The 24,590-nt window shown below is 40.9% G+C and overlaps 2 protein-coding genes across 3 annotated transcripts in view; both read left to right on the plus strand.

Moving 5' to 3' along the window:
• Positions 1-24,590, plus strand: part of RABGAP1L (RAB GTPase activating protein 1 like) — a 133,943-nt gene that overhangs the window by 28,155 nt on the left and 81,198 nt on the right. The gene's annotated exons all lie outside the window — the stretch shown is intronic.
• Positions 5,526-8,006, plus strand: GPR52 (G protein-coupled receptor 52). The gene has a single exon (XM_033151252.1). It carries the CDS (start codon positions 5,817-5,819, stop codon positions 6,909-6,911), a length of 1,095 nt encoding a protein of 364 aa, XP_033007143.1. The 5' UTR covers positions 5,526-5,816; the 3' UTR covers positions 6,912-8,006.

Raw genomic sequence — 24,590 nt, forward strand, 5'->3', positions numbered from 1 at the left:
GAACCGGGTTCGGGTCTCCACTCCTCCACATACAGCTACTGGGTGACCTTGGGCTAGTCACACTTCTCTGAAGTCTCTCAGCCCCACTCACCTCACAGAGTGTTTGTTGTGCAGGAGGAAGGGAAAGGAGATTGTTAGCCGCTTTGAGACTCCTTCGGGTAGTGATAAAGCGGGATATCAAATCCAAACTTTTCTTCTTCTTCCCTCTCCCAGCTCCAGGTCAGCACACGCTAATGATTGGGTTCTGCAGGGCTTGGTCTAAAGTAGAACTAAAACTGCCAGCACCTCACAACACACTCAGCTTTTGGTCTTTCTATTGGCTACTACCAGCAGTGGGTCTCCATGTGCTAGGGCAAAGCTGGGGCCTCCACTCCTTTCCACTGGTTGGGTGGTGGTGAATCCAGTGGCGGAGCATATGCCCACGCTGCTCAGGGCGTGCGCGCTCCCTAGGGGCATGGAGGGTGCCCTCCCAGGCGCGGGACAGTCGCGCATGCACCAACCGATCCCACTTCCTTCCTCTCCCCTTCCCGCTCGCCTGCCTCCTTCCTGTCCTCTACCCTGCCTGCCTGTCTCCTGCAGCCGGGAGCACAGGGCAATGGCACACTGCCCACCCGGGACTCCCACACCTACCGCCAGCTCTCTCTTTCTGAGCATTGACTCTTTCTGACCTCCTGGCAATAGCAATACTTTTGGATTGGGACTGACTTAGTGGTCCAGAGAAATAACTGGCAGAAAACGGGAGACTGGCAGAGATATCTCCAGGAGTTTTTCTTGAGTTCAAATGGAAGGATATGAGTGGGACGGACGGACGGACAGGGAAGAGGCTTTCAGATTTTGGGGAAACTTAAAATAATTATTCTTGAAATGTCACTTGACCAACTTTCCACTCAGATGCAGCTATGCTTGGTATACAAGAAGCATTCTGGAACAAGACAACTCAAAATATTGTAATTGTTTATATCTAAGTATATATACCCGTCTGTGCCAGCTACCTGACGGATATCACTGACCCCACTCTACGGAGAGCCTTTACTGTGGCTCGGTTCCAAACAATATCTACAGCATACCTGGCCGGCAGATATGCCAGAACCCCATTAGAGCGCCGCCTGTGTCCTTGCTCCATGAGAACTCAAGATTACTTCTTTCATTGTCCTCTTTATTCGAGCTTTAGAGGGATTCTGCAAGCTATACCCAACTCAATAAGTAACCCCGAAGACTGTGTAAAATTTTTATTAGTTGATGCCAATCCTCAGATTTCTCATGTGGCAGCAGTTTACGTGATGAAGGCCATGAAAGCAAGGGAAAGATTTTTGGTTGACAAGGATAAGGTCCCTTTTTCGTCTCCATAATCTGTCTATATTGTACCTTTTTAATCTGACGAAGCCATTGTTAAGGCTACATGTAACAAATTTTAACATTATTATGCAGATATATGTGTAAAGGCCACAATAAACTTTATTCATCACTATATACCTAGTGTTTACATAAATGCTTAGTAGAGAAGTTTGCAGTCAACTGTCTCTTTTAGTGTACAGTGGTACCTCGGTTTAAGAACAGCCCTGTTTACGAACTCCTCAAAACCGGAAGTAGTGTCCCAGTTTGAGAGCCCCCCAAGAGGATTTTGGCTCTCCGGGATGTTGTCTCTCGTGAGCGCCACAATCCCCATTTCTTAAGATGAAAAATTTGCACTTAGGATTTGTACATGCTTCAAACAAGAAGGGATGAAATATTTTGCTAAACAACCCAGCCTCTGAGGTAATAAAGAAGATTGAGAGGAAGAAGATTTAATATCTAATTGGTATGTGGGAATGGGATGGAAAGGGGGAGTGAGCCTTCTTTGCCATCGTTCTTTGTTTTATTACATTATATTACCGGGCAAAAACCCCTCCAGGAAGGACCGTTTTCATCATGTATAACAAGTGAATTTTGAAAGTTAGATATTCATGGACATAATATGGCTTCAAAATTCTAAACTGTGGAAATGGAAATAATACATAATAAGGTGTTTTGATGTTTGATTTGCTTGGAAGAGGATAAAAGGTTCTCCAAGATGTGGGTACTTTCGAGAGGTAGAGCATTGTTAGCTGTTGGAGGTCTTATCAATGAAATTTCGACGGTTTCCTGGACATTCTTTGCTTTGTGGGGAGTGACGCAGCTCTAATGAGGAAATCCGCCATGTTGAAGAGCGAGACCGTGTGGCGAAATCACAATGCCATGGGGGAGGTGAGCCTTTAATATATAATATCTTATTACACTTGCTTGCCCAGAAATCCTCCCCTGAAAAGGCTAAAGTTTGAAGCAGCTGGTCTGGAAAAGTTATTGAGCTGTCGCTTAGTTTGGATTTTATCAGAACTGTTTGAGATGGTGGCTGCCAGTTGCAGGACCTTTGGATTTAACAAGCACCAACCTGCAAGGACGCACTGCAATTTATGAGAGAATCATAGACATTAAATCCACACAGAAACATATCTTCGTTTGTTTAATCTCGCTTGTCTGAAAAACTCAGAGGCTGTGAAAGAAAGATGAAGGATAATATCAGAAAGAACTAGGGGAATCATTGGAAATGACTATGGAATGCAAAAGAAATTTGATGTTGATCAGAGCCCTTCAAGTTTGAAGCATGGGAAGTGCAAAAATTTATAATTTGGCAGAATATTTGGATTATTTTTATGTTTATGTATAATTTGGTACATTTAATGTGATTTGATTGGTTGGTTAAAGTGGAAAATTTAATGAAAATGATTTTTTTAAAAATGGACTTCCAGAACGGATTAAGTTCATAAACCGAGGTACCGCTGTATATGGTCATAGTTCCATGCTGAATATAGTTACATAAAAATGTCAAATTGAAGAATTGTGTGTATCTTTTATTTTCGTACGTACCTGCAGTCCATCGGTGGAAAAGAATAATAAAAACTGCTAGCTAATTAACTATATTTTGAAAATCTGAAATTTTCCATTGTGGCCCTGTTCTGTCTGCAGATCACTCTCTAGTCTATTAGCTGCCTTGGAGCTGCTCCACACTGGATAGTGACAGCTGTGATTATCTCTTTCTGCTATTTGTCCTGCACCCCTCTTCGCTCCGACCCCCCTGACCAAAACATCTGCTCTAATTTGCATGATTTCAGGGAATCTAATAGTGAACTGTTGCCTTAATTAAAATGTTTGAATTTGAATTTGGAAGTGCTATTAGAAATATAAGTAAAATCCCATAGACTTGATTTCATTTGCAATTAGCCCAACTGTTTTAATATGGAATTGTAGTGATAATGCATTTTTAATCTGAGTTGCTGCATAACATGACTTAATTGAGAGTTTTAGCATTAGTTGTAGTTATTTTCCCATGTGTGGTTATGTAAACAAATGTCGATGAATCATTTTTAGAGTGAACCTTTGTTTATATGCCTCTGTATTATGATTGTGATAGTAATTTGAAGTATAAAGGGATTAAAGGAAGAGCTTCCAAGTTTTACTAATCGCAATAAAATACATTGTCATTTCAAATGATAAACAATCATTTGACTTATAGAAGGTTGGGTTTTTGTTTTTTTTTAAACGCCAAACCCTTATTTATGTGTTTAATAATTTATAGATCTTTCTCCCCATTGGGGATTAGATTACTGCTGACTCGGATTAGCGGCTGCTCATTTTTAGTACACTAAAGGTATCTTTGGAGTTGGAGCATGTAAGTTATTTTTATGGATATTTTCATTGCTTGTTTGATGGAAGAATGTAGCTCTGCAGAAGCATGCTTTCCCTAGAATCCTCAATATATTAATTGAGATTGGTCACTTTCAATTGTCTTCGCTTGTCATTCTTATTCATGGCTTGCTGGAGAAGGCTATAAGCCAGCATTGTCCCTGGCAACTGTTACCTAGTGACAGTTTCAGCTGCAGTAGCCATTGGTTGTTCTTTTGATTGGGGCTGAAGGACCGAGTCACCTTTCTGATGGCGAGTTTTTCTGCATCAGCTAAGGATGCGGAGGAGGGGCAGGCTTAGGCGCAAGCTGTAAACCCCCAAGAGAGCATGTAAGAAATAGCAATAGCATTCTCAGAACTGATCACAGTAAATAGGATTTCTGTGTCTACACCGCAGCTCCTGACAAAGCAAATATATATGCAAGGCACCGCTTCACTGCTTTGACAAGAGATTTTAATTTTAACCGTATTTTAATTTTGAGATAGATTGAGCTGCTTACAGATGAGCAATGGGCAACGTTTTGTGGATGCTATAAAAGCATAAGGACCTTCAGCACAGCATGGTGGTGATGGACATGAGACAGAAAATGATGCTTTCCATTCATCCCACTGCTGCAGCAGGACGAGAGAAAAATCTTTTCTTTCTCATGTAAGGAATTCTTTTTCCAGAAGGCACAGCAAGGATCATTAAGCAGTGCCAATGCGATTCCAGCACTTCAAAAAGAGAAAAGAGGAGTCTGCTGTTAACATAAAATTGAAATGACCTTGGATTTTCTTTTTAATTAAAATATGTGAGCTGAATAATTTCTCCTGTATCTTTAAATGATGAACAATGCATTTGATCTGGGTGTGGATGGTGGGTGGGTTAGAAAGCAAGACTGCTGCATGCGCTGAATGAAAGATCCATACAGTAGTCAAATACCTGCTTATTAGCGAGCATCGAAAGAGCCTTCTTACCCCATTGGATGTGTCATAGTGGCAGATGTAATGGATGTGGTGATATTTGCTTCCAAGATAAAGAATTTTTGAAGCAGATGGTTATCATTTTAATTGTCTAAGGAAATGCGTATGTAGCAACTGAGGAAATGAAGCCTGAAGACTAACGGAGTAATAGAATGCAACGGCAGCTTTTCTTGCTAAATCAACGTTTCATTAGCTTCTTAGAAGAATTTAGATGAGAGTTAATTACCTCATTGTGTTGGGACATACGAAAGAATGTGGACATCACTGGAGAGGTGAGAAATGACATGGATAGAGCTATGAACTTCACTGTAGCAGCTGTGGATTTATTTCTAAAGAATTTTTTTTATCTTTTATTGCTTTTGAAATTAAATGCAAGACAAGTTTGTATTCCATGACAACCTTGGATTACCCTGTTGACGTCTAATATTGTAATGGACAGCATATCTTTCTAATTGGCTGGACTGAAGATCCAACATCATGTCTATTTGTTTCTTTCCTTTATTATACGTGTTCTTGTTAAATAAATGGAGAGGATATTGTTCATCGAAGGGACGAACCTGTTCTTCTTGCAGTGATTGCTGCCCCATCATATTTCTTTACTCGTTACCAAAGACTAGTGACATTTGTTTGCATTAAAATGCCCCAAATCTTGACCTTAGTAATGCAGAATGAAGATGATACAAATGACATTACTCCTTGAAGAAAGCCGAAGGATACAATATATTAGAATGAGCATCTCATTAGACTTCTTATCTACTTTGCTTCTAGTTTTTAGCTCCTAACAATTTTTGTTTTAGAAAACATTACATCGAGAATTTCTACCCAGTACTCCCTCCTTCACGTCCCCCCCCCCCCCGGAAAATGCACTTGCAGAGATTTTTTATCATGACATTATATTTTACTCTCCTTTTTGGTGTTTCCTCCAAAAGTACAGCTTAAACAAAGTGCTTTGTTTAGAAGTGCCTTGTGTTTTGCTAAGGAAGGAATGAGCACAGGAAAAAGCTGAGCAGTGGCCTTTTTGCCTCTTTTCTGTACTGCAATGTTAACAATTTTAGAAGGAATTCTAAAATCTACCCAGAGAAATGGATACGTAAGCAAAATTAGCTGGTGACTCACAAATCACCTAGTTCTGAGTTTTGAACACATTGTTACGTAATGCAGATCATGAACCAGTCCACTTGGATTGAGTGGAAGACTCTGAATATGAGCAGTAGCATTGTGAATGTATCTGAGCATTACTCCTGTCCAATTGGTTTTGGACACTACAGTGTTGTTGATATCTGCATCCTTGAGACTCTAATTATTGTCTTGCTAACATTTTTAATTATAACTGGTAACTTAACAGTAATTTTTGTCTTTCATTGTGCTCCACTGTTACATCATTACACCACCAGCTATTTTATTCAGACTATGGCATACGCCGATCTTTTTGTTGGGGTTAGCTGCTTGATTCCTACCTTGTCATTGCTGCACTATTCTACAGGTGTCCACGAGTCTTTGACTTGCCAGGTTTTTGGATATATCATCTCTGTACTGAAAAGTGTTTCTATGGCCTGCCTTGCTTTTATCAGCGTGGATCGCTATCTCGCCATCACGAAACCACTTACCTACAACCAACTGGTTACACCTTGCCGGTTGAGAATCTGCATCGTTTTGATTTGGTTGTATTCCTGCCTTATTTTTTTGCCTTCGTTTTTTGGCTGGGGAAAGCCAGGTTATCATGGAGACATTTTTGAATGGTGTGCAACCTCTTGGCTTACCAATGCCTATTTTACTGGCTTTATTGTGTGCTTACTCTATGCTCCAGCAGCCTTCATCATCTGTTTTACGTACTTCCACATATTCAAAATCTGCCGGCAGCACACCAAAGAGATAAATGACAGGAGAGCTCGTTTCCCCAGTCATGAAGTGGATACTGCTGCAGAAAGTGGGCACGGCCCTGACCGGCGCTACGCTATGGTTTTATTTCGTATAACCAGTGTGTTTTATGTGCTCTGGCTCCCCTACATCATCTACTTTATGCTGGAGAGTTCTAGGGTGCTGGAAAACCCAGCACTGTCTTTCTTAACAACATGGCTCGCTATAAGCAATAGTTTTTGTAACTGTGTTATATATAGCCTCTCCAACAGTGTTTTCAGATTGGGACTTTGGAGATTGTCAGAGACGGTGTGTTCATCTTGTGTACATAAAAAAGACAGCATTGTTCAAGACCCAGTTCCTAGAAAACGGGCTAATTCCTGCTCCATCTAAGGAGAACTTAAAAACAGTAAAATACAACGTGATATTTGGGCTAGGTAGTATTCTATCCTTTGGAATATTGCTGCAATAAACAGTCAATAAATATTTATTCGCTGTAAAATGAATTATAGATTGAATGGTGATTTGTAAGAAAAACATGTAGCTGGAATGGTCAGAGATGGACTCTTGGTGAAATTGTTGTATATGAGTGAATCACTGGTTGGGGAAAGCTTCCGGTAGTGTGAACTAATCTGTTCAGAACTAAAGAATAATTCATCAACAGTAATAGTGAAATTGTCACATATTATATATGTGGATGAATTTGTAGTACTATGTTGTATTAAGATAAATCTTGTTGGATGCAGTAAGTGATGGATTATCAATTACGTCCTTAGGAAATAATAAGTTTTAATATGAGGCAGCTTCAATCTTGTAGTTTTGTCTCTTGTACAAAAACATTTTTAAAATTACTGTAATTTTAAAATTAAATATATTTCTTTGCAGGGAAATAATGTAAAGTATATTTTAATGTTCTAGTGTAACACATATAAATGACTTAATACTTTTCTGTTCTTTTGGAGCCTTTTGTTCCCATTGCTCAGGCGTATTATTTATTCTGGGGTCAGAAGCCCATATATTTGCCCCCTTATAGCTACTGTTCTCAAGCTGTTTGAGGGGACTGGAGTAATTTTGGGCACAATGTGTGTGAGGGGCAAGCTTTGAGAGAATATACCATTGAGTGAAACAACGGTCAAATTATTGAAATTAACTTGTATTTTCTAGTGCCTACTAAATTAGCACAAATTTATGGGGTCTTTTTGTGCTAATGCTTTTGCTTTGTAATTTATTGCATATGCAATAACATCAAATAGCAGTGTGACTTAGCTGCTCAATAACAATTTTTAAATGTAAATTTTAAAAAGCAGGTTCCACTTTAGTTATATAGTTGTGAATGTATTGCAGTTTGCATGAGCTCAGCATGTATATAACACTGTATATTTTTTTTAATGATCATTTTGTATTCTGTGCCTAATGGTTTTCCTAGCATATTGTTAAGTCATTGTTTTAAATTTGGGATAAATAAAATTTTGAGTTGACTTTACAGAAGTACTTCTTGCAGTGTTAAATGCATATTAGGCAAATCTTGTTAGAGGTTCACAAATTAAGTTTTTTTGTAGGGGACTTGTGTTGGTGCTTCCATAATCAATTTTTGAGGACTCATTAAGTATGTAGGGCACGATCCAGTTCACATTACAATCAGTGGGACTTAACTTGTGCTGGATTGTGTTCACGGTTATCAGTAATTTATATAATACTGATTTTAGCTCAGTCTGCCACGTTCTGACTATTGCCTTTAACATGTGTACCAGATATTTAAATAACATTTTAAATGTCTGCCCTATAATTTCTTTTTTTTTTTTTTTACCAGAACACTAATAATGAAATTCTCCCTAGAACCTTTTGCATCAAAGGTTATGTACTTTTGTGTTGGGTATACCTGGTGTATCCAATGGGGAAGGCGAAACACTTGACTTATGATCGAAGACAGTTTCTTAGGGCAAGATCCAGTGTTGTGCCAGGGGATGCAATGAGATTTCCCCTTCCTCTCCTCCCCCAGCACCTCCCCAGTCTGCTCCTGAGGGTTCCCAAAAACTCCGGAGCAGATCTTAGGTATGTGCAGAGGGCTGCCAGGTTGTGGGAGGAGAGGAATGGTAAGTCCAATTTAATAATATAATAATTTATTATTTGTACCCCGCCCATCTGGCTGGGTCCCCCCAGCCACTCTGGGTGGCCTCTAACAGATATTAAAATACATTAAAACATCACAGGTTAAAAACTTCCCTAAACAGGGCTGCCTTCAGGTATTTTCTGAATGTCAGATAGTTATTTATCTCTTTGACCTCTGCTGGGAGGGCGTTCCACAGGGTGGGCGGCACCACCGAGAAGGCCCTCTGCCTGGTTCCCTGTAGCTTTGCTTCTCGCAGTGAGGGAACCGCCAGAAGGCCCTCGGCGCTGGATCTCAGTGTCCGGGCTGAACGATGGGGGTGGAGACGCTCCTTCAGGTATACAGGACCGAGGCCGTTTAGGGCTTTAAAGGTCAGCACCAACACTTTGAATTGTGCTCGGAAATGTACTGGGAGCCAATGTAGCTCTCTCAGGACCGGTGTTATATGGTCCCGGCGGCCGCTCCCAGTCACCAGTCTAGCTGCCGCATTCTGGATTAATTGCAGTTTCCGGCTCACCTTCAAAGGTAGCCCCACGTAGAGCGCATTGCAGTAGTCTAAGCGGGAGATAACTAGAGCGTGCACCACTCTGGCGAGACAGTCTGCGGGCAGGTAGGGTCTCAGCCTGCGTACCAGATGGAGCTGGTAGACAGCCGCCCTGGACACAGAATTAACCTGTGCCTCCATGGACAGCTGTGAGTCCAAAATTTCCTTTAATAGAAGCCCCTTGCATGTGGGTTGATACCATTGGGTGTCACCCTCAGTAATTTTCAAATTCCAGAGTATTTGAGACAAGTTCCAGTATACAAGCCCATACAAATGAGATCATTGTGATAAGCCCCCCCCCCCCCCCCCGTTGGCTTCATAGAGGAAACCCTGATATGCAGGAGCTAGAAATAGTACCAGTATTTTCAACTCTGTCTGTTTGGTTTTGTTTAAAGAGGTTGGGTGTTTTAAAATATGTAGCCCTAAAATGTGTCGTTCATGCTTTAGTTATGGTTTACTGTTGTGAATTTGCAGGTATTGCTTGGGAATTGTTTCAGAGCAGATTGGTTTTTAAGCTTGGTGGCAGGACCTGTCTGGTTGGTTTTTTTTTTAATGTACAGTGTCTAATAGGCATCTAAGTGTGGTGGCTGTGGAGTTTCCTTGTTCTCTGATCGCTTCATATACAGTGGTACCTTGGTTTACAACCATAATCCGTTCCGGAGGTCCGTTTGTAAAACAAAACAGGTTGCAACCCAAGGCACACTTTTGCCAATGGGGCCTCCAAAAAAAAATTGTTCGTAATCTAAAAAAAAGGGTTATAATCCCAAAAAGGTTGCAAGCCGGGACACGCACTTCCGGGTTTGACGTGTTTGTAATCGAAAACGTATGCATACCAAGACGTATGCAAACCAAGGTACCACTGTATTAGTGAACTCTTGGTGGATTCTTAGTTTTAAAACAGTTCTAAACTGCTTAATATTTAAAAATCTCTTAACAGTATACAAAAATACAATGTAAAAATGATAAAACAGTACCACAAAACAGAAACAATATAAAAGCCTTTGTAAGAGTATAATAAAATCAGGAATTCAGTTAAACAGGGTTCATTCTTATGGGTCAGGGGAACCCTGGGCAGAAATATTTGTTTTTACAAGTTGTCTGAAGCAACTGATGGATGGTTGCAGAGGGAAGGGCATTCCACAATGCACGGGCAATTGCAAAAGATGCCCATTTTCAACTCAGTGCCTTGTGATACTCTGTAGAGTATAGTATCATTAGTAAAATTTCTCCAGGTTATCTACAGGTGAAACTCGAAAAATTAGAATATCGTGGAAAGGTTCATTTCTTTCAGTAATTCAACTTAAAAGGTGAAACTAATAGATGAGATAGACTCATGACATGCAAAGCGAGATATGTCAAGCCTTTATTTGTTATAATTGTGATGATTATGGTGTACAGCTGATGAGAACCCCAAATTCACAATTTCAACTTTGGGGTTTTCATCAGCTGTGCTCCATAATCATCACAATTGTAACAAACAAAGGCTTGACATATCTCGCTTTGCAAGTCATGAGTCTATCTCATATATTAAACTCCAGTAGCTAATGAAAACAATTGCTTACATAAATGGACTTTTCCACGATATTCTAAATTTTCGAGTTTCACCTGTAAATGATCTTACATGTTTGTACAAGGGCAGGTGATCTTTCAGGTAACCTGGTCCAGAATTGTTCAGAGCTTTATACGTTAGTAACAAGACTGAATTTAACTCAATAGCTAGGCAGAAGCCAGTGCAATTCCTTCAGCACAGGTTTAATATGTGCATGTCCAGGGGCTCCACTTGGGAACATGGGCATTGTGTTCTGCACCAGGTACAGCTTCCAAACTAGTCTCAAGGAAGGCCATACATAGGGTGCATTTAAAAAAATGTAAAAGTAAAGGACCCCTTACAATTAAGTCCAGTTGCGAACGACTCTGGGGTTGCGGCGCTCATCTCGTTCTATAGGCCGAGGGAGCCGGTGTTTGACCGCAGGCGGTTTTTCCGGGTCATGTGGCAAGCATGACTAAGCCGCTTCTGGCGAACCAGAGCAGCACATGGAAACGCCATTTACCTTCCTGCTGGAGCGGTACCTATTTATCTACTCGCACTTTGATGTGCTTCTGAGCTGCTAGGTTGGCAGGAGCTGGGACCGAGCAACGGGAGCTCACCAGGATTCAGTCTCAGTTTATTCACCCTCAGCCAGCCCACCACTGCATCCAGGTTCTGATTCAAAACAGTCACAGCTTCTCCTGGTTCAGATGTAACAGAGAAGCACACAAATGCAATAGGTTTTGCTTCAGCCCTCTCTTTGTGTAGCTATCTTTAAAGGCTATATTTTCTGCTTCTACTGATTTAAGGGAGGGGTAAGCAGTCGCAATGTAGGAACTTTATGTATCATGAAAGAAGTTTTGTTTTAAAAAATAAACATGCATTGTGTAGGTGGAAAATACAATGTCACGGGTGGGTGTGTATGTTGGAATCCAGCCCCCAGGCAGAGGAAGATGACTGCTTCAAATTGCATGCAGTCTAGAAAAACAATTTGAAGTGGTTTTGTAATTCAGGGTTTAATTTGGCCACCTATGGAAAGTTAAAACTTTGCATGTTAACTCACACAACGACTGAGTAGTGTTCTCCGAACAAAGAGCTACTGGGTTTTTACAGCTAGAAAGGGGATGGTAATGTTTGTCAGTTGCATTGTCAGACCCTTAATAGTGTGTCGTGTATTCTGGATTTTTACTCCATTAATCTTTCATGCTAATATATCTATAGTGCACTGTGCTTGTGATGGTGAAGGCATTCTAAGTCTCGGAACAAGGCTATGGAAGTGTGTGCAGTGCTACTTCTATGAGGGAAGAACAGTCTGGGAATAAAACTGCATACAGGCCCATTGGGTAAATAAGCAAGCAAGATATTTATTTTTTTATTTATATTTCAGAAAATATAAAATAGTTTTTATATGAACAGTTAAGACCTGCTGTTTGTAAGGATTTTGTGACGCCATTAGAACATTACATGAATGTAACATTTCAGTAGAAAATCAGTATAGAACATTATATTGTTTCCTAAGATAAATTTTCTTCTTTAGTCTACTCAGATAACAATTTTGAATGATCAGTTAAAGATAAATTGGTATTAAAATTTAGTTAAAGAAATAAGAAAAGGCGAAGTAGATTAGCTGTTCACAGCATAAAGGTGTATTCTGCAAATTGTATTAATTGGGTAGACTGAGGCTGATATCTAATGCTAGTTACCTTCAGAGTAGACTCGTAGAAATGAATGGGCCTTAACTTAAGCCCATTGATCTCTGTGAGCCTACCTTACTTGGATATCTCCCTGGGTAAAAACCCCTCATGCGTCAGTAGCAAAATTCTGAGGAACATCTTTAGAAAATATACAGGTAGTTATTTAATTAGAGGATTTTGCATGTTTGATTATAGTGTGATTATAAGTCCATTAATAGTAAAAGAGACCTGGAGCAAATTCAGAGAATGATGACATTAAAGTTATGGTACTCTCTCTGGAAAAAGACTGGGGGGAAAAACAAAGATGGAAGGCCCTAGAGGCGGAGATTGGGATACTGTCGTTGTTGCAAACAGGAAATGAAATTTTAGCGTATGTAAGTGGGATTGAACTAAAGGCTATATAACAGGGTGGATTTGATTTAAATCATTTTTTTTTACAGAAATACTCATTCTTGCTGGTATAATCTTAATATTTACAACCAGATGAAATAAAAATAATAAAAAATTGTCCAGTAGCACCTTATAGAGCAACTAAGTTTGTTCTGGTATAAGCTTGCACACAAATACTTGTACCAGAACAAACTTAGTTGGTCTGTAAGGAGCACTGGACAATTTATTATTATTATTATTACTACTACTACTACTATTACTATTATTATTATTATTATTCCGACTGTGTCAGACCAACACGGCTACCTACCTGAATCTAGAACAGATAAGATTTCATTTTTGGAATAATAAATTTTCAGAGTAGTTTTTACAATTATATCAAAAATTACTGATTTGGTTATACTATTAGAAATACATAGACCAATAATTATGAAATTATTGTGAGGTTTAATAAGTTAACTGTTTATATTTGGGTTGTACTTTATTGGAAGGAGAAAAACAATCATTTTCTTAATGACAATTTAAACAATTTATTTAACTAAAACAATAACATTATAGCATATGTATCCATGTTTGTTATCTGACGTGGTTAAACAAATTTTAAAAAATAAAACTTAGACTCATTTTTAGCACACATGAAAAACTTAAACAAATCCTTATTTCCTGATGAATAGCCTTTGGACTATAATGTAACTTAAATAGTAAACTATATTTAGAAAGATTTTTCCTCCAAAAGCATTTTATTTTAAAAATCTGATTTAAATAATAAATAAATAAATCTGATTTTTAATTTATTTTTAAAAAAATCATTGATTTGTATCCACCCTGATATATAAGAAGAAAAGAAATTATGGAATTTTGGCCCAATATGTGATCACAATGGAGAGACTTTAAAATGGACATGAACGGAAGAATTAATTTATCATTCAGTGTGGAATAATAGTGATGGGAATTAAAGTTAAAAGAAAAACATGGTTGACATTTATCAATAATATTAACAATTAGGGGAAAAGAAATGATTGATTCTGAGATACCTTGACTTAAAAGAAATCTTGTCTAACAAAAGGTGGAGACGATAGACAGAATGTTATAGAGAGAGAGAGAGAGAGTAACACAGAGATGGAAAATTGGAAGTTTTGTTTTTGTATCTTTTTCTAATGTTTCTTTTTCTTTTATATTTTTTCACTCTCTTTTTTCTTTCTTTTCAGTGTCCCTTTCATTTTTCTGTTTCCCTTATTTGTTTTTTTGTATGTTCTTCTGTCTTGGAAGCCCTATGTCTGGGGCCTTTGTTAAGGTCCAGAGATTGTAAACTCGTGCAGGTGGCAGGTGGTTGATGGAGGACCTTGGGTGAGAGACAGGGAAATGTTGGTCTTCCAGGGTGAGGGGCTGGGAGGACAAAGGAAAGATCCCAGGTAATAGCAGGTAGTCCCTTCCCAGTGCCACCTCTATGGCGGCCCCTTGGAGAAAAGGAGGGAAGCTGAGGATAGGGAAGAACTTTATGGAGATAGGAAACAGGAGCACAGATCCTAGAGATCAGGTCAAGAATGCCAAGTACTGCGGCAGTACAAAAGTTCCTGTTTTAATGTGCCCTGAAACACTGTCTTTATCTCTTTGTAGGAAAATGTATATGAGAGCCAGTGTGGTGTAGTGGTTAAGAGTGGTAGACTCGTAATCTGGGGAACCGGGTTCGCGTCTCCACTCCTCCACATGTAGCTGCTGGGTGACCTTGGGCTAGTCACACTTCTCTGAAGTCTCTCAGCCCCACTCACCTCACAGAGTGTTTGTTGTGGGGGAGGAAGGGAAAGGAGAATGTTAGCCGCTTTGAGACTCCTTTGGGTAGTGAAAAGCGGGATATCAAATCCAAACTCCTCCTCCACCATGCAAACCTGTAAAGCTATTTTTAGCTCATTCCTAAAATAAGAGTTTCTTGAAACCAAAAAGATGCTGTGCATCTTCTCAACAAATGTGTCGTTGCTAAGCAACCTGTGCACTTCATAGAAGTCAACTCCTAAAGGCCGAGGTTCCTTCACCGCCCCCCAAAGTTGATGGATATTGCCATTCAAATGCTGTGCATGTGCTGTGTCTTGTGATTGATTATGTGGGGCAGGGCTTACCTGCCTCTCCCCAATATTTTACTCAAGTTGGCTTTCCTGGTACACTCTAGCATGCTACTTTTTCCTGTTGACTTGGATATAATCTAATTAAAGAGAAAAGCAGGTGGAGTCTCTAAAAGGAAGAAAAAGATGAAAGACAGGTAATTAGAGGATTAGTTTAATTAAATCTGTTGGCTGGAGGTTAACGCTTTCCATTTTGAAATTAATTAAGCTTACTATATGCGATAGGTTGTATAGTTGTAGCTTGCAGAAAACACCTAGGAAGTGGTAACAGAATGTCCTATACTATAGGTAACAATATTGTTTCTATAGGGCTTTTTGACCATCTGCCCTTTCCATCGAGATTTAGTTGCCTGAAACTCGGTCTCTTTCGTATTTCTTTCACAATCCTTTTTACAATATTGCCCACAATAACTTAAGCAGTGGGGCTTATTCACGGCGATGCAGTGTCAAATATCAGGAATGCAAAGGACAAGGTATGCAGCTTGGGGTGCTGGTGCGGTCATTGTTGTCTGGGCAGGCAAATATAGTGGCAGTGGCCAGGAGTGCATTCTACCAACCCAGGCTTGTATGCCAGCTGTATCTCCATCTGGAGCAGCAGGGCCTGGCCTTAGCCAGGATGCTAATAATGGAGGCTTGTATTCTGATCATGTGATACCACTTTGGTGCCCGTTGCACTGACTGCCAGTGAATTTAGAGGCCTAAGGACCCTCTACGTTGTTATGACCCTACCTAAAATAGAAGTTCCTGTTTGCGTGCACGAAAGTGAAATTGCTTAGGTTGGCAAGCATAAGAAATAGGACCTTCTTGGTGGTTGCCGCATAGGTGTGGAACATTTGCAGTTCACATTCATTTGGCTCCTTAAGTTCTGGCATTCACGAAGGATTTATCTTTTGACTGACCTTTCCCTAAGAGAATTGTGGTGATCTAACAAAATACAGTCATATCTCATGTTGCGAACGCTGCGAGTTACGCGTTTTTGGGTTGTGCTCCGCGCCGAACCCAGAAGTACCCGGGTTTTGGCGTTCGTGCATGCACAGAAGCACTAAATCACGCTTTGTGCATGCGCAGAAGCGCCGAATTGCGACCCGCACGTGCGCAGACATGGCACTGTGGAACGTGCCTCCCGCATGGATCGTGTTCGCAACCCGAGCATCCGCTCTATCTCACAAGCCTCTCTTTGTATCTACTCAGTACTTCATACTCTGCCTGATATTCTATTTTTAAATCTGTTCCATCTGAATCGGGAGAAGTGGATAAGGTGCTAGATTGATGCTTGAAGGCAGTGATGGGCAGGATTTGGATCAGTAAATTGAAGCTGAATCCTCGAAAGACAGGTGTTATGTGTTGCGGGTTCTTCATTCTGGGGGTGGGGGGGTAGGAATATGGCCTGTTTTGGATGGGGTTGCACTCCCCCAAAAGCAGCAGGTTAGGGGGTACTACTGGATCCAACATTGTCACTGGAGGCTCTGGTTGCCTGGGTGGCCAAGAGTGCTTATTTCCAGCTATGACTGGTTCACCAGCTATGGTCCTTTTTGTGCAGAGATGACTTGGCTGCTGTAACAACCTCCAGATTGGACTATTGCAATGTGCTTTACATGGGGCTGCTCTTGAAGAAACTTCAGCTGGTGTAAATTGTGGCAGCCAGGTTACTGGCTGGCTGTCCATTTAGAATTCATATAACCCCTGAGTTCTAACAGCTGCACCTGTTGGGCTTCTTTCTAGGCCCAATTTGAAGATGCTCACATTAGTGTTTAAAGCACTCAACGATTTACGCCCCAAATATCTTAATGAGCGTATCCAACCCTACCAACCTTCTTGGGCATTAGGAGCTGTAGTGGGTGGTGCCCTGGGCCATAAATTGGGGAACGCCCATCCTATAAATGTTTGTGTTTGGTTTTCTCATCCTCTTGCCCCTTTGTTGAGCCACATGTAGAGAAAGTACCTTTAGGGAACTGCCTTTAAAATAATAGGATAATAGCAGAAAAAGTTGTAATTTTACTATTAAGGGTTTTTGCGGGGGGAATTTGGTGTGGCAGTTTTATAAATTTTGGTTTTCTTTAGTTTTAAGTTTTATAAATTTTGGTTTTCTTTAGTTTTAAGTTTTATAAATTTTGGTTTTCTTTAGTTTTAAGTTTTATAAATTTTGGTTTTCTTTAGTTTTAAGTGAATGTGTTTATTTTCTTTCAAAAGAAAAAAGGAAAAAGGAAAGAAAAGCAGAAGAAGTGGGGCTTTTAGAGCAGAATTAAAGATCTCATATTAGTAGCCGTTAACTGGAAATGACATTGATCTGCCACTAAGAAGGATTATTCAATTCTAAAAATTATGCTTTTAAGAAACATGAATAAATTTAGCTAATGTGTCATTTCAATTAAAGGTGATTATAACACTGGCAAAGTAATTCTGTCTTTTAAATAAGTGAAATGTTGAAGTTAATCCTATTAATGTTGTGTTACCTTTTCCAATACATGTCATGTTTAAGTGACATAGTAAATCACTGATATTTAAAAAATCTCTCTCAACTTTTATAAACTGAGCGAATGTGCACAAAGGGCTGATCAGGCAGATAAGAAAAGGTAATGTTTTTAATATACTTAACTTTTGTGGAAGGGGTATACATTTTCTCCATACGAAAAAAGAGCAAGCTACACTGTCCTCATTTCTTCTGCTGCCAGCTTCTTGCCAGGATATCACTGACAGGTTTTACTGCCTCACAAATTAGGTTGGAGCCCTCTTACCTTAATGTCTCTGCCATCTGCATTTGTTGCTTCTCATAACCTGTGTTTGAAAGAATTCTACTACAGTACATGTGTATTTAATATTTTATTTATTTAATAAAGTATTCATATATTACTCTCTCACAATACATTAGGGCACTGTACGTAAAATATTTTAAAATAATATGAAGCAATCATAGGCCTGTCAGCATAGAGCAGTCTTCAAAAGTCAAATTATGTATATGTGTGTGTATATTTGAGCTCACTTACGTGAGATAAATATAATAATGAGGTCTCCATAGAGATATATTGGTAATTTTAAAATGTGCAGAGCTGTATGAGCAGTGATGAGGACAATCTATTTTGGGGGAAGATAATTACAGCATTACTGTAGAGAGTAGTTCTTTAAAAATAGCGGGCCTCAGATGGCGTGGGAGAAAGGTAATTAAGGCGTGAATAATAACCATAAATTCTCTCCCCCCCCCCCCCGTGCTGCTCTTTAACTACTCTCCACATAGGCACATCCATTACAGGAACTATGTTCTTATAAACCCTATGGAAATTGTGCTGCTGCACATATGTAAGTTACCCTGTGCTAGAAACAAGACTTGGTTCTTGGCTCCTTTGGGAGGAAGAGCAGGAAAAGAAGAGATAGACAGTAAGCCCAGAACTTGACACAGGGGTTTTGTTCTGGGGATCATGCTTAAAGCCAAAATTGTGTATAATCAAAACCCATTGGGTTCAGTGGTCGATGGGATTGCCAAAGTCATTTACCCCAGAACCCTTCCCACCCCTTTCTTAATTTTTTGTCATGCTCATGAAGCTGAATGCACACAAATTAAATGTGCTCAGGTTGTGGCCTTACTATAATTGCTTACATGTTCTGCCACCAAGGAAGCTTAGGTACATCATGCCAGCTAGCCTAGGCTTCTGAAATGCACCGCTTACTTTTCCAGCAGCACAGCCACCAGTTTTACCACTTTACCTGCCCTTCCCCCTGCAGTAGGGAAGGCTGCAGGAAAGCACTGTCTGCTTTAGCCCATAAAAGAGCAGCAACAGCCACCCTTACAGTGTGATCACATTCTTTGCCCCCTTGCCCCGCTGGTGGAGATCTCCAGAACCACTGCCCACAAGAGGACCAGGCTGTTCACTAACACTGGGAGCTGAAGAATGCAAGCTTCCTGTTCCTAATGACATGTAAACAACTGGAGGCTCACATCCCCTTATAACAGTGGTGGCGAACCTATGGCACGCGTGCCAGATTTGGCACGCAGAGCCCTCACTGCTGGCACGCGCACCATCGGCCCATCCGTGCTGTTGTTGTTTTTTCCCCAGGCTTGCGTCCGCTGTTGAAACCTTGAACTTTTTTTTTTTTTTTTGCTAGTCGCTGGAGATTGTGTTCGGCGATTGATCTGTTTTTCAATTTGCTGCGTCAGTACTGGTAGTTGTTTCTGATTGGGCGTAATAGCGTTCTTTTTTTAACCCTTACTGTGCTGTGTGTGTGTTTTTTTGGCGCTTTTTTTGGCGCTGCATGTTAATTCCAGTGAAGGTATTATTTGTCATTTATTTCTGTTCTCCCCCCCCCAAAAAAGCTCAGCAGCTTTGGGGCGCCCCCCCAAAAGCAAAGCAACTTTTGTGTGATCCCCCCCAAAAAGCTCCAAAACTTTGGTCGGCAGCTCCCCCCAAAAAGCTCAACAAGTTTGGGCACTTTGTGATAAAGAAGTGGGTTTTGGTTTACAGTTTGGGCACTCGGTCTCTAAAAGGTTCGCCACCACTGCCTTATAATGAGTGCAAGTTGGAGAAGGTAGCTTGCAGCATTGTTCTGGGGTGGGGAGGAGAGGAAGTCATTACTACAGGCATAGTCAAACACGGCCCTCCAGATGTTTTGAGACTACAACTCCCATCATCCCTGTCAGGAAACCCCCCTGCCCCCCGGGGCGGGTTGCATCCTGGGAGAGTTTGCAGTACAGGGAACCGCCCCCTCTGTTCACCAGTTCGTCATCCCCCTCCTCTGCAGGAAGCGACCTTTCCTCCAGTGGGGAGGGGGAGTTAGAGGCAGGAAGTCGGCGCAGGGGCTGTGAAGGGATGGCAGAGCCTGAGCACCAAGGGGAAAGCGGGGAACAGGGACAGTTTCCCGTGCCTCGAGTTCGCAGACAGGAAAGACGTGGAAGGGGGAGGCAGGGGTTCAGGATCCCGCGCCTCTTTTGCCGGACAAGGAACCGGAAGAGTTCATTCCCGGACTTTGCGGAGGGATGAGATGGACGTTTGAACTTTTTCTCCACTGTAAATACTTTGCACAATAAAGAACTTAGTTTAGAAGTTCTGCATCTGGCTGATTTCTCATGAGCAACCACTGAACGTCCTTACAATCCCTGACCACTGGTCCTGTTAGCTAGGGATGATGGGAGTTGTAGTCCCAAAACATATGGAGGGTCGAGTTTGCCTATGCCTGGATTGTTGTTGTTGTTGTTCAGTTGTTCAGTCGTGTCCGACTCTTCATGACCCCATGGACCAGAGCATGCCAGGCACACCTATCTTTCACTGCCTCCCACAGTTTGCCCAAACTCATGCTAGTCGCTTCGAGAACACTGTCCAACCATCTCATCCTCTGTCGTCCCCTTCTCCTTGTGCCCTCCATCTTTCCCAACATCAGGGTCTTTTCTAGGGAGTCTTCTCTTCTCATGAGGTGGCCAAAATACTGGAGCCTCAGCTTCAGGATCTGCCCTTCCAGTGAGCACTCAGGGCTGATTTCTTTAAGGATGGATAAGTTTGATCTTTTTGCATTCCATGGGACTCTCAAGAGTCTCCTCCAGCACCATAATTCAAAAGCATCAATTCTTCGGCGATCCATGCCTGGATTACTATTTCCAAAGGATAATTTGGCTTGCTTCAGTCTTTTTGTTTCTCTAATGGAGTTTTCTTCTGCTCTGGAGGCTAAGACCTGAACCCAATGGCTTCACGTTACAGTATAAGAAAGGAGATTCTGAATCTGACTAAATACCAGGAAGAAAGTTCTGACAGGAAGAGCTGTTTGACAGTGGAACAGTCTCCCTCAGGAGTTGGTGGTTTCTCCTTCCTTGGAAGTCTTTAAGCAGAGGTTGGATGTTTTAATTAAAGGATGTTTTAATTGAAATTCCTGGATTGCAGGCGGTTGAACCAGATGATCCTTGGGGGTCTCTTCCAACTCTACTACAGTGGTACCTCGCTAGACGAATGCCTCGCTAGACGAAAAACTCGCTAGACGAAAGGCATTCACTAACGAAAGGGTGACTCGCAAGACGAATTTCCCTATGGGCTTGCCTCGCAAGACGAAAATTTCAATGCATTCCTATGGGAATTAAATTCCTATGCATTCCTATGCATTCCTATGGTCGTGCTTCGCAAGACGAATTTTGCGCAATACGAAACGACTCGCAGAACGAATTAATTTCGTCTTGCGAGGCACCACTGTATTCTGTAGAGACTGTGATTCTAATTAATGAGTGTAGCTCACATGCCTTGCAGTATATGGAATCTCAGTTGGAAAATTTTAGATGGATTGCTACTACATTGACTTTACCACTTGGGCAGTTTGGCTTTTATAATCCTTCTAAAAATACTGGATTTTTGGAGAAGGAACTGGGGTGGGGTGGAGGAAGGGGAGAGGGAACCTTTTCCACAGATGGATGTATTCTGTCAGTGGAGGGACAGTACTGAATGTAACCTGTTCATTTTTACTACTGTAAAATGAATTGTTATGAGTCTGTCTTAAAATGTACAGACCAGCAGTAGCAAACAGTATAAAGACGGTTTAGTTCATGGGTAGGCAAACTAAGGACTGGGGGCCGGATCCGGCCCAATTGCCTTCTAAATCCAGCCTGCAGACGGTCCGGGAATCAGCGTGTTTTTACATGAGTAGAATGTGTGCTTTTATTTAAAATGCATCTCTGGGTTATTTGTGGGGCATAGGAATTCGTCCCCCCCAAAAAAAATATAGTCCACCCCCCCCCACAAGGTCTGAGGGACAGTGGACCAGCCCCCTGCTGAAAACGTTTGCTGACCCTTGGTTTAGTTCAAGTGATATTTTCTTCCTGCATTTTTGATGCAGTGTTTAGGGAACCTACATAGCATTTGTAAGTAAGTTATGTTGCTGTTCTAACTATATAGTCAGAGCTTTCCAGTGAAGAGTATGCACCCTAAACAGTTGGAAATGATCTAGAGACAAGAAATAGGTCAGCTTGAAAATAACTAATAAAAAAATTGTAGAATGGCAAGTGTACTGTGCATGTTAATTATATTCATGCTGCTGTGTAGGAAATACATGAAGTCCGATATAGTGAGTAAAAATAATGTGTCAGAGGATGGTAGGCAACAGGGTTTTCTTTTTTGAAAATGAAATAAAATCTATTTCAGCTACCTATATCCAAGGAAACGAGATAAACATTGTGGAGTGGGATCTTCTAAAACTGATTATTTATAGCAACATTAAAACAGTAAAAAAGCAAATCAAACAGGGAAGAAATGTTTTAAAATTAATAATGATAATAATAATAATGATAATAATAATAATAATAATAATAATAATAATAATAATAATAATAATGTAGTTTGGCGAATTGTGAAAGATCTCTCTCCGTATAAAGAGGGGGTATAATTCTATAGATGAAATAAAAGTGGCTTGGCATAAATAATATTTCCTCTTAAATTGGGGGGGAAACAGAGAAAGGAGGATATCATATTGGCTGGGTGTGTTCAAGAGGTTGGCATTCTAAACATGCAGAAGATTTTAGTAGTAACTTGAGCTGAATTGGCTGCCTTTCTCTTTCCACAGATTGAGGCTCCCCCCCCAACTCCTCCTCCACCTTCTTCTTTTTAAATGCATTTCTGTGCATATACATAATATATTCCAGGGTTTTCAGTGCCTTTCAGTTATTGGCCACCCTTCTAGCCTTCAATTCCCATTCCCATAGTTTTTTTTTTTTTTAATAAATATTGTTTACTAATGTTGTCATCCAACTCGCTTCTTGAGGCTGCTTACTAAATCTGATTTCTAAGGTTCATATTCTATCAATGTAGGGGTTTGTTAACTGATGAAAATCAAACCGGTTGTTAATTATTGTTGCAAGAATTCTTTTTTCACCTTACTATTGGTGTATTTCACTCTTGGCTGCTGGATGTTGATGAGACTTAGTACCGGTGAAGTGTGAACACTGCTAGCCCTGGAATACAAAAGCAGATGGCGGAATGTGCTATTTCTAGCTCATACCAATCATCCTGAGGCAAGTGCTGCTGAAATGGTTATTGGAGATGTTTTCAGTTGCTAAGGAGATGAGAAGGATGGAGCTGCCCAAATAACTTTCCCAGTTTTCTTATCTCAGCTTTTCTGAGGATAGAAAAGTATGTGTGAGCTGCTTTTTTTTCCTGGCAGAGGGGGAGGCCACCACCTCCTCTTCTGGCTCCTCCGCTTTGCTTCTATGAGCCATTCAAGTTTAGCATGGTGGCACTATTCAGAATTGAGTTTGAGGAATGTATTCTGTAATCTGCATGCTGTACTGCAAATTTTAATTGCAGTACAGCATGCAGATTTCAGGCTGATTTTAAAATGCAGAATTAGGGATTTCAGTCTTTCCCTCCATGGATGTAATTTGGGTGGGGATGCAAGAAGCAAAGCTGCATTTCCAAGTTCTGAAGCATTGTATAAATCAGTTTTTAGTGCTGTAACAGGTTTCTTTCTTACCCTCAAAAGCTTTGAAGCAAAAGAATGGGCTTCCAAGGCAGGTGAAAAATCCTCTACCATGTTGTTATTTTGTTTCTGTTCACAACAGTTGCGTAGCAGCTGGTGTGTGCCGTAGCACTGCTGCCGCCATTGCTTTTCCGCCAGTGCGCCAGTCTCCAGCCAGCCTCAGAGCTTCAACTCTAGTTGAAGAGAGAGTGGGAGCGTGTGCATAGCCAGGATTTTTGTTGGCAGGTTGGCAGGACTTTTGTTGGGGGGGGGGCAGAACTGATGGGATTGGTCAGTTAAGTATTTATATTGTTTTACTTGATGGGGGGGCAGCTGTCCCCATGAGTGGGAGAGAGTGCTGGAGAGCAGGAAAAAAATGGGCATTTAGATTCTTTTTAGAGGGTGCCTCCCCCTTACATAATTTTTGCTTATGTGCATGGGGGTCTGGAATGTAACCCCCAAGTAAGTGGGGGCTGGGATGCCTGTACATTTATGCCCCACCTCTCTTTCATGGAGCTCATGATAGCATGTGAGGTTCTCTATCTGATTTTATCCTCAAAGCAACCTGCAAAGTAGGTTAGGCTGAGAGGTAGTAACTGACCCACGGCAGAATGGCAATTCAAATCTGTGTCTTCCTGGTCTTACTTCAGCACTCTATTACATCACGCTGTGCTACTGCTCCCTGTTTAGGGAAGCTTTTTAATATCTGATGAATTATTGTATTTTAATATTGTGTTGGAAGCCGCCCAGAGTGGCTGGGGAGGCCCAGCCAGACGGGTGGGGTATAAATAATAAATTATTTATTATTATTATTATTATTATTATTATTATTATTATTATTATTTATTTGCACAGCTCCTAACGTGATCCAAACAAGAGAGGGGCCTTATAGCAGATGTGATGACATCAGATTTGGGTACCAGATGATATCAGAGGGAAAACACATGGCTGAGGTGGTTGCAAGCAAGCAAACAAATCTGTCTTTTCCTCTTCAGCTTGCAGGGGCCAAGGGCTGCACAGGTGCACTGCTTATGTCCTGCTGAGTTAGACCAAAGCCTCATCTAGTGCAGCATTCTGTTCTCACAGCCAGGTGCCTGTGGGAACCTGCAGGCAGGACTTGTGTGCAATAGCCCTTTCCCTATCTGTGATTTCCCAGTAACTGGCATTCAGAGGCATATTGCTTCCAGCAGTGGAGGTAGATCTTAGCCATCATGGCCACTAGTGCCATATTTTCCCCCCCATTGAAACCTTTTCATCATACAGTACAGTGGACGCTC

Source organism: Lacerta agilis, chromosome 6, assembly GCF_009819535.1.
Source record: "Lacerta agilis isolate rLacAgi1 chromosome 6, rLacAgi1.pri, whole genome shotgun sequence".
Classification (NCBI taxonomy): Eukaryota; Metazoa; Chordata; class Lepidosauria; order Squamata; family Lacertidae; genus Lacerta; species Lacerta agilis.

What these genes read in the sequence shown, in the direction of transcription:
- GPR52 (XM_033151252.1), top strand. Translation starts at nt 5,817, where the DNA reads ATGCAGATCATGAACCAGTCCACTTGGATTGAGTGGAAGACTCTGAAT.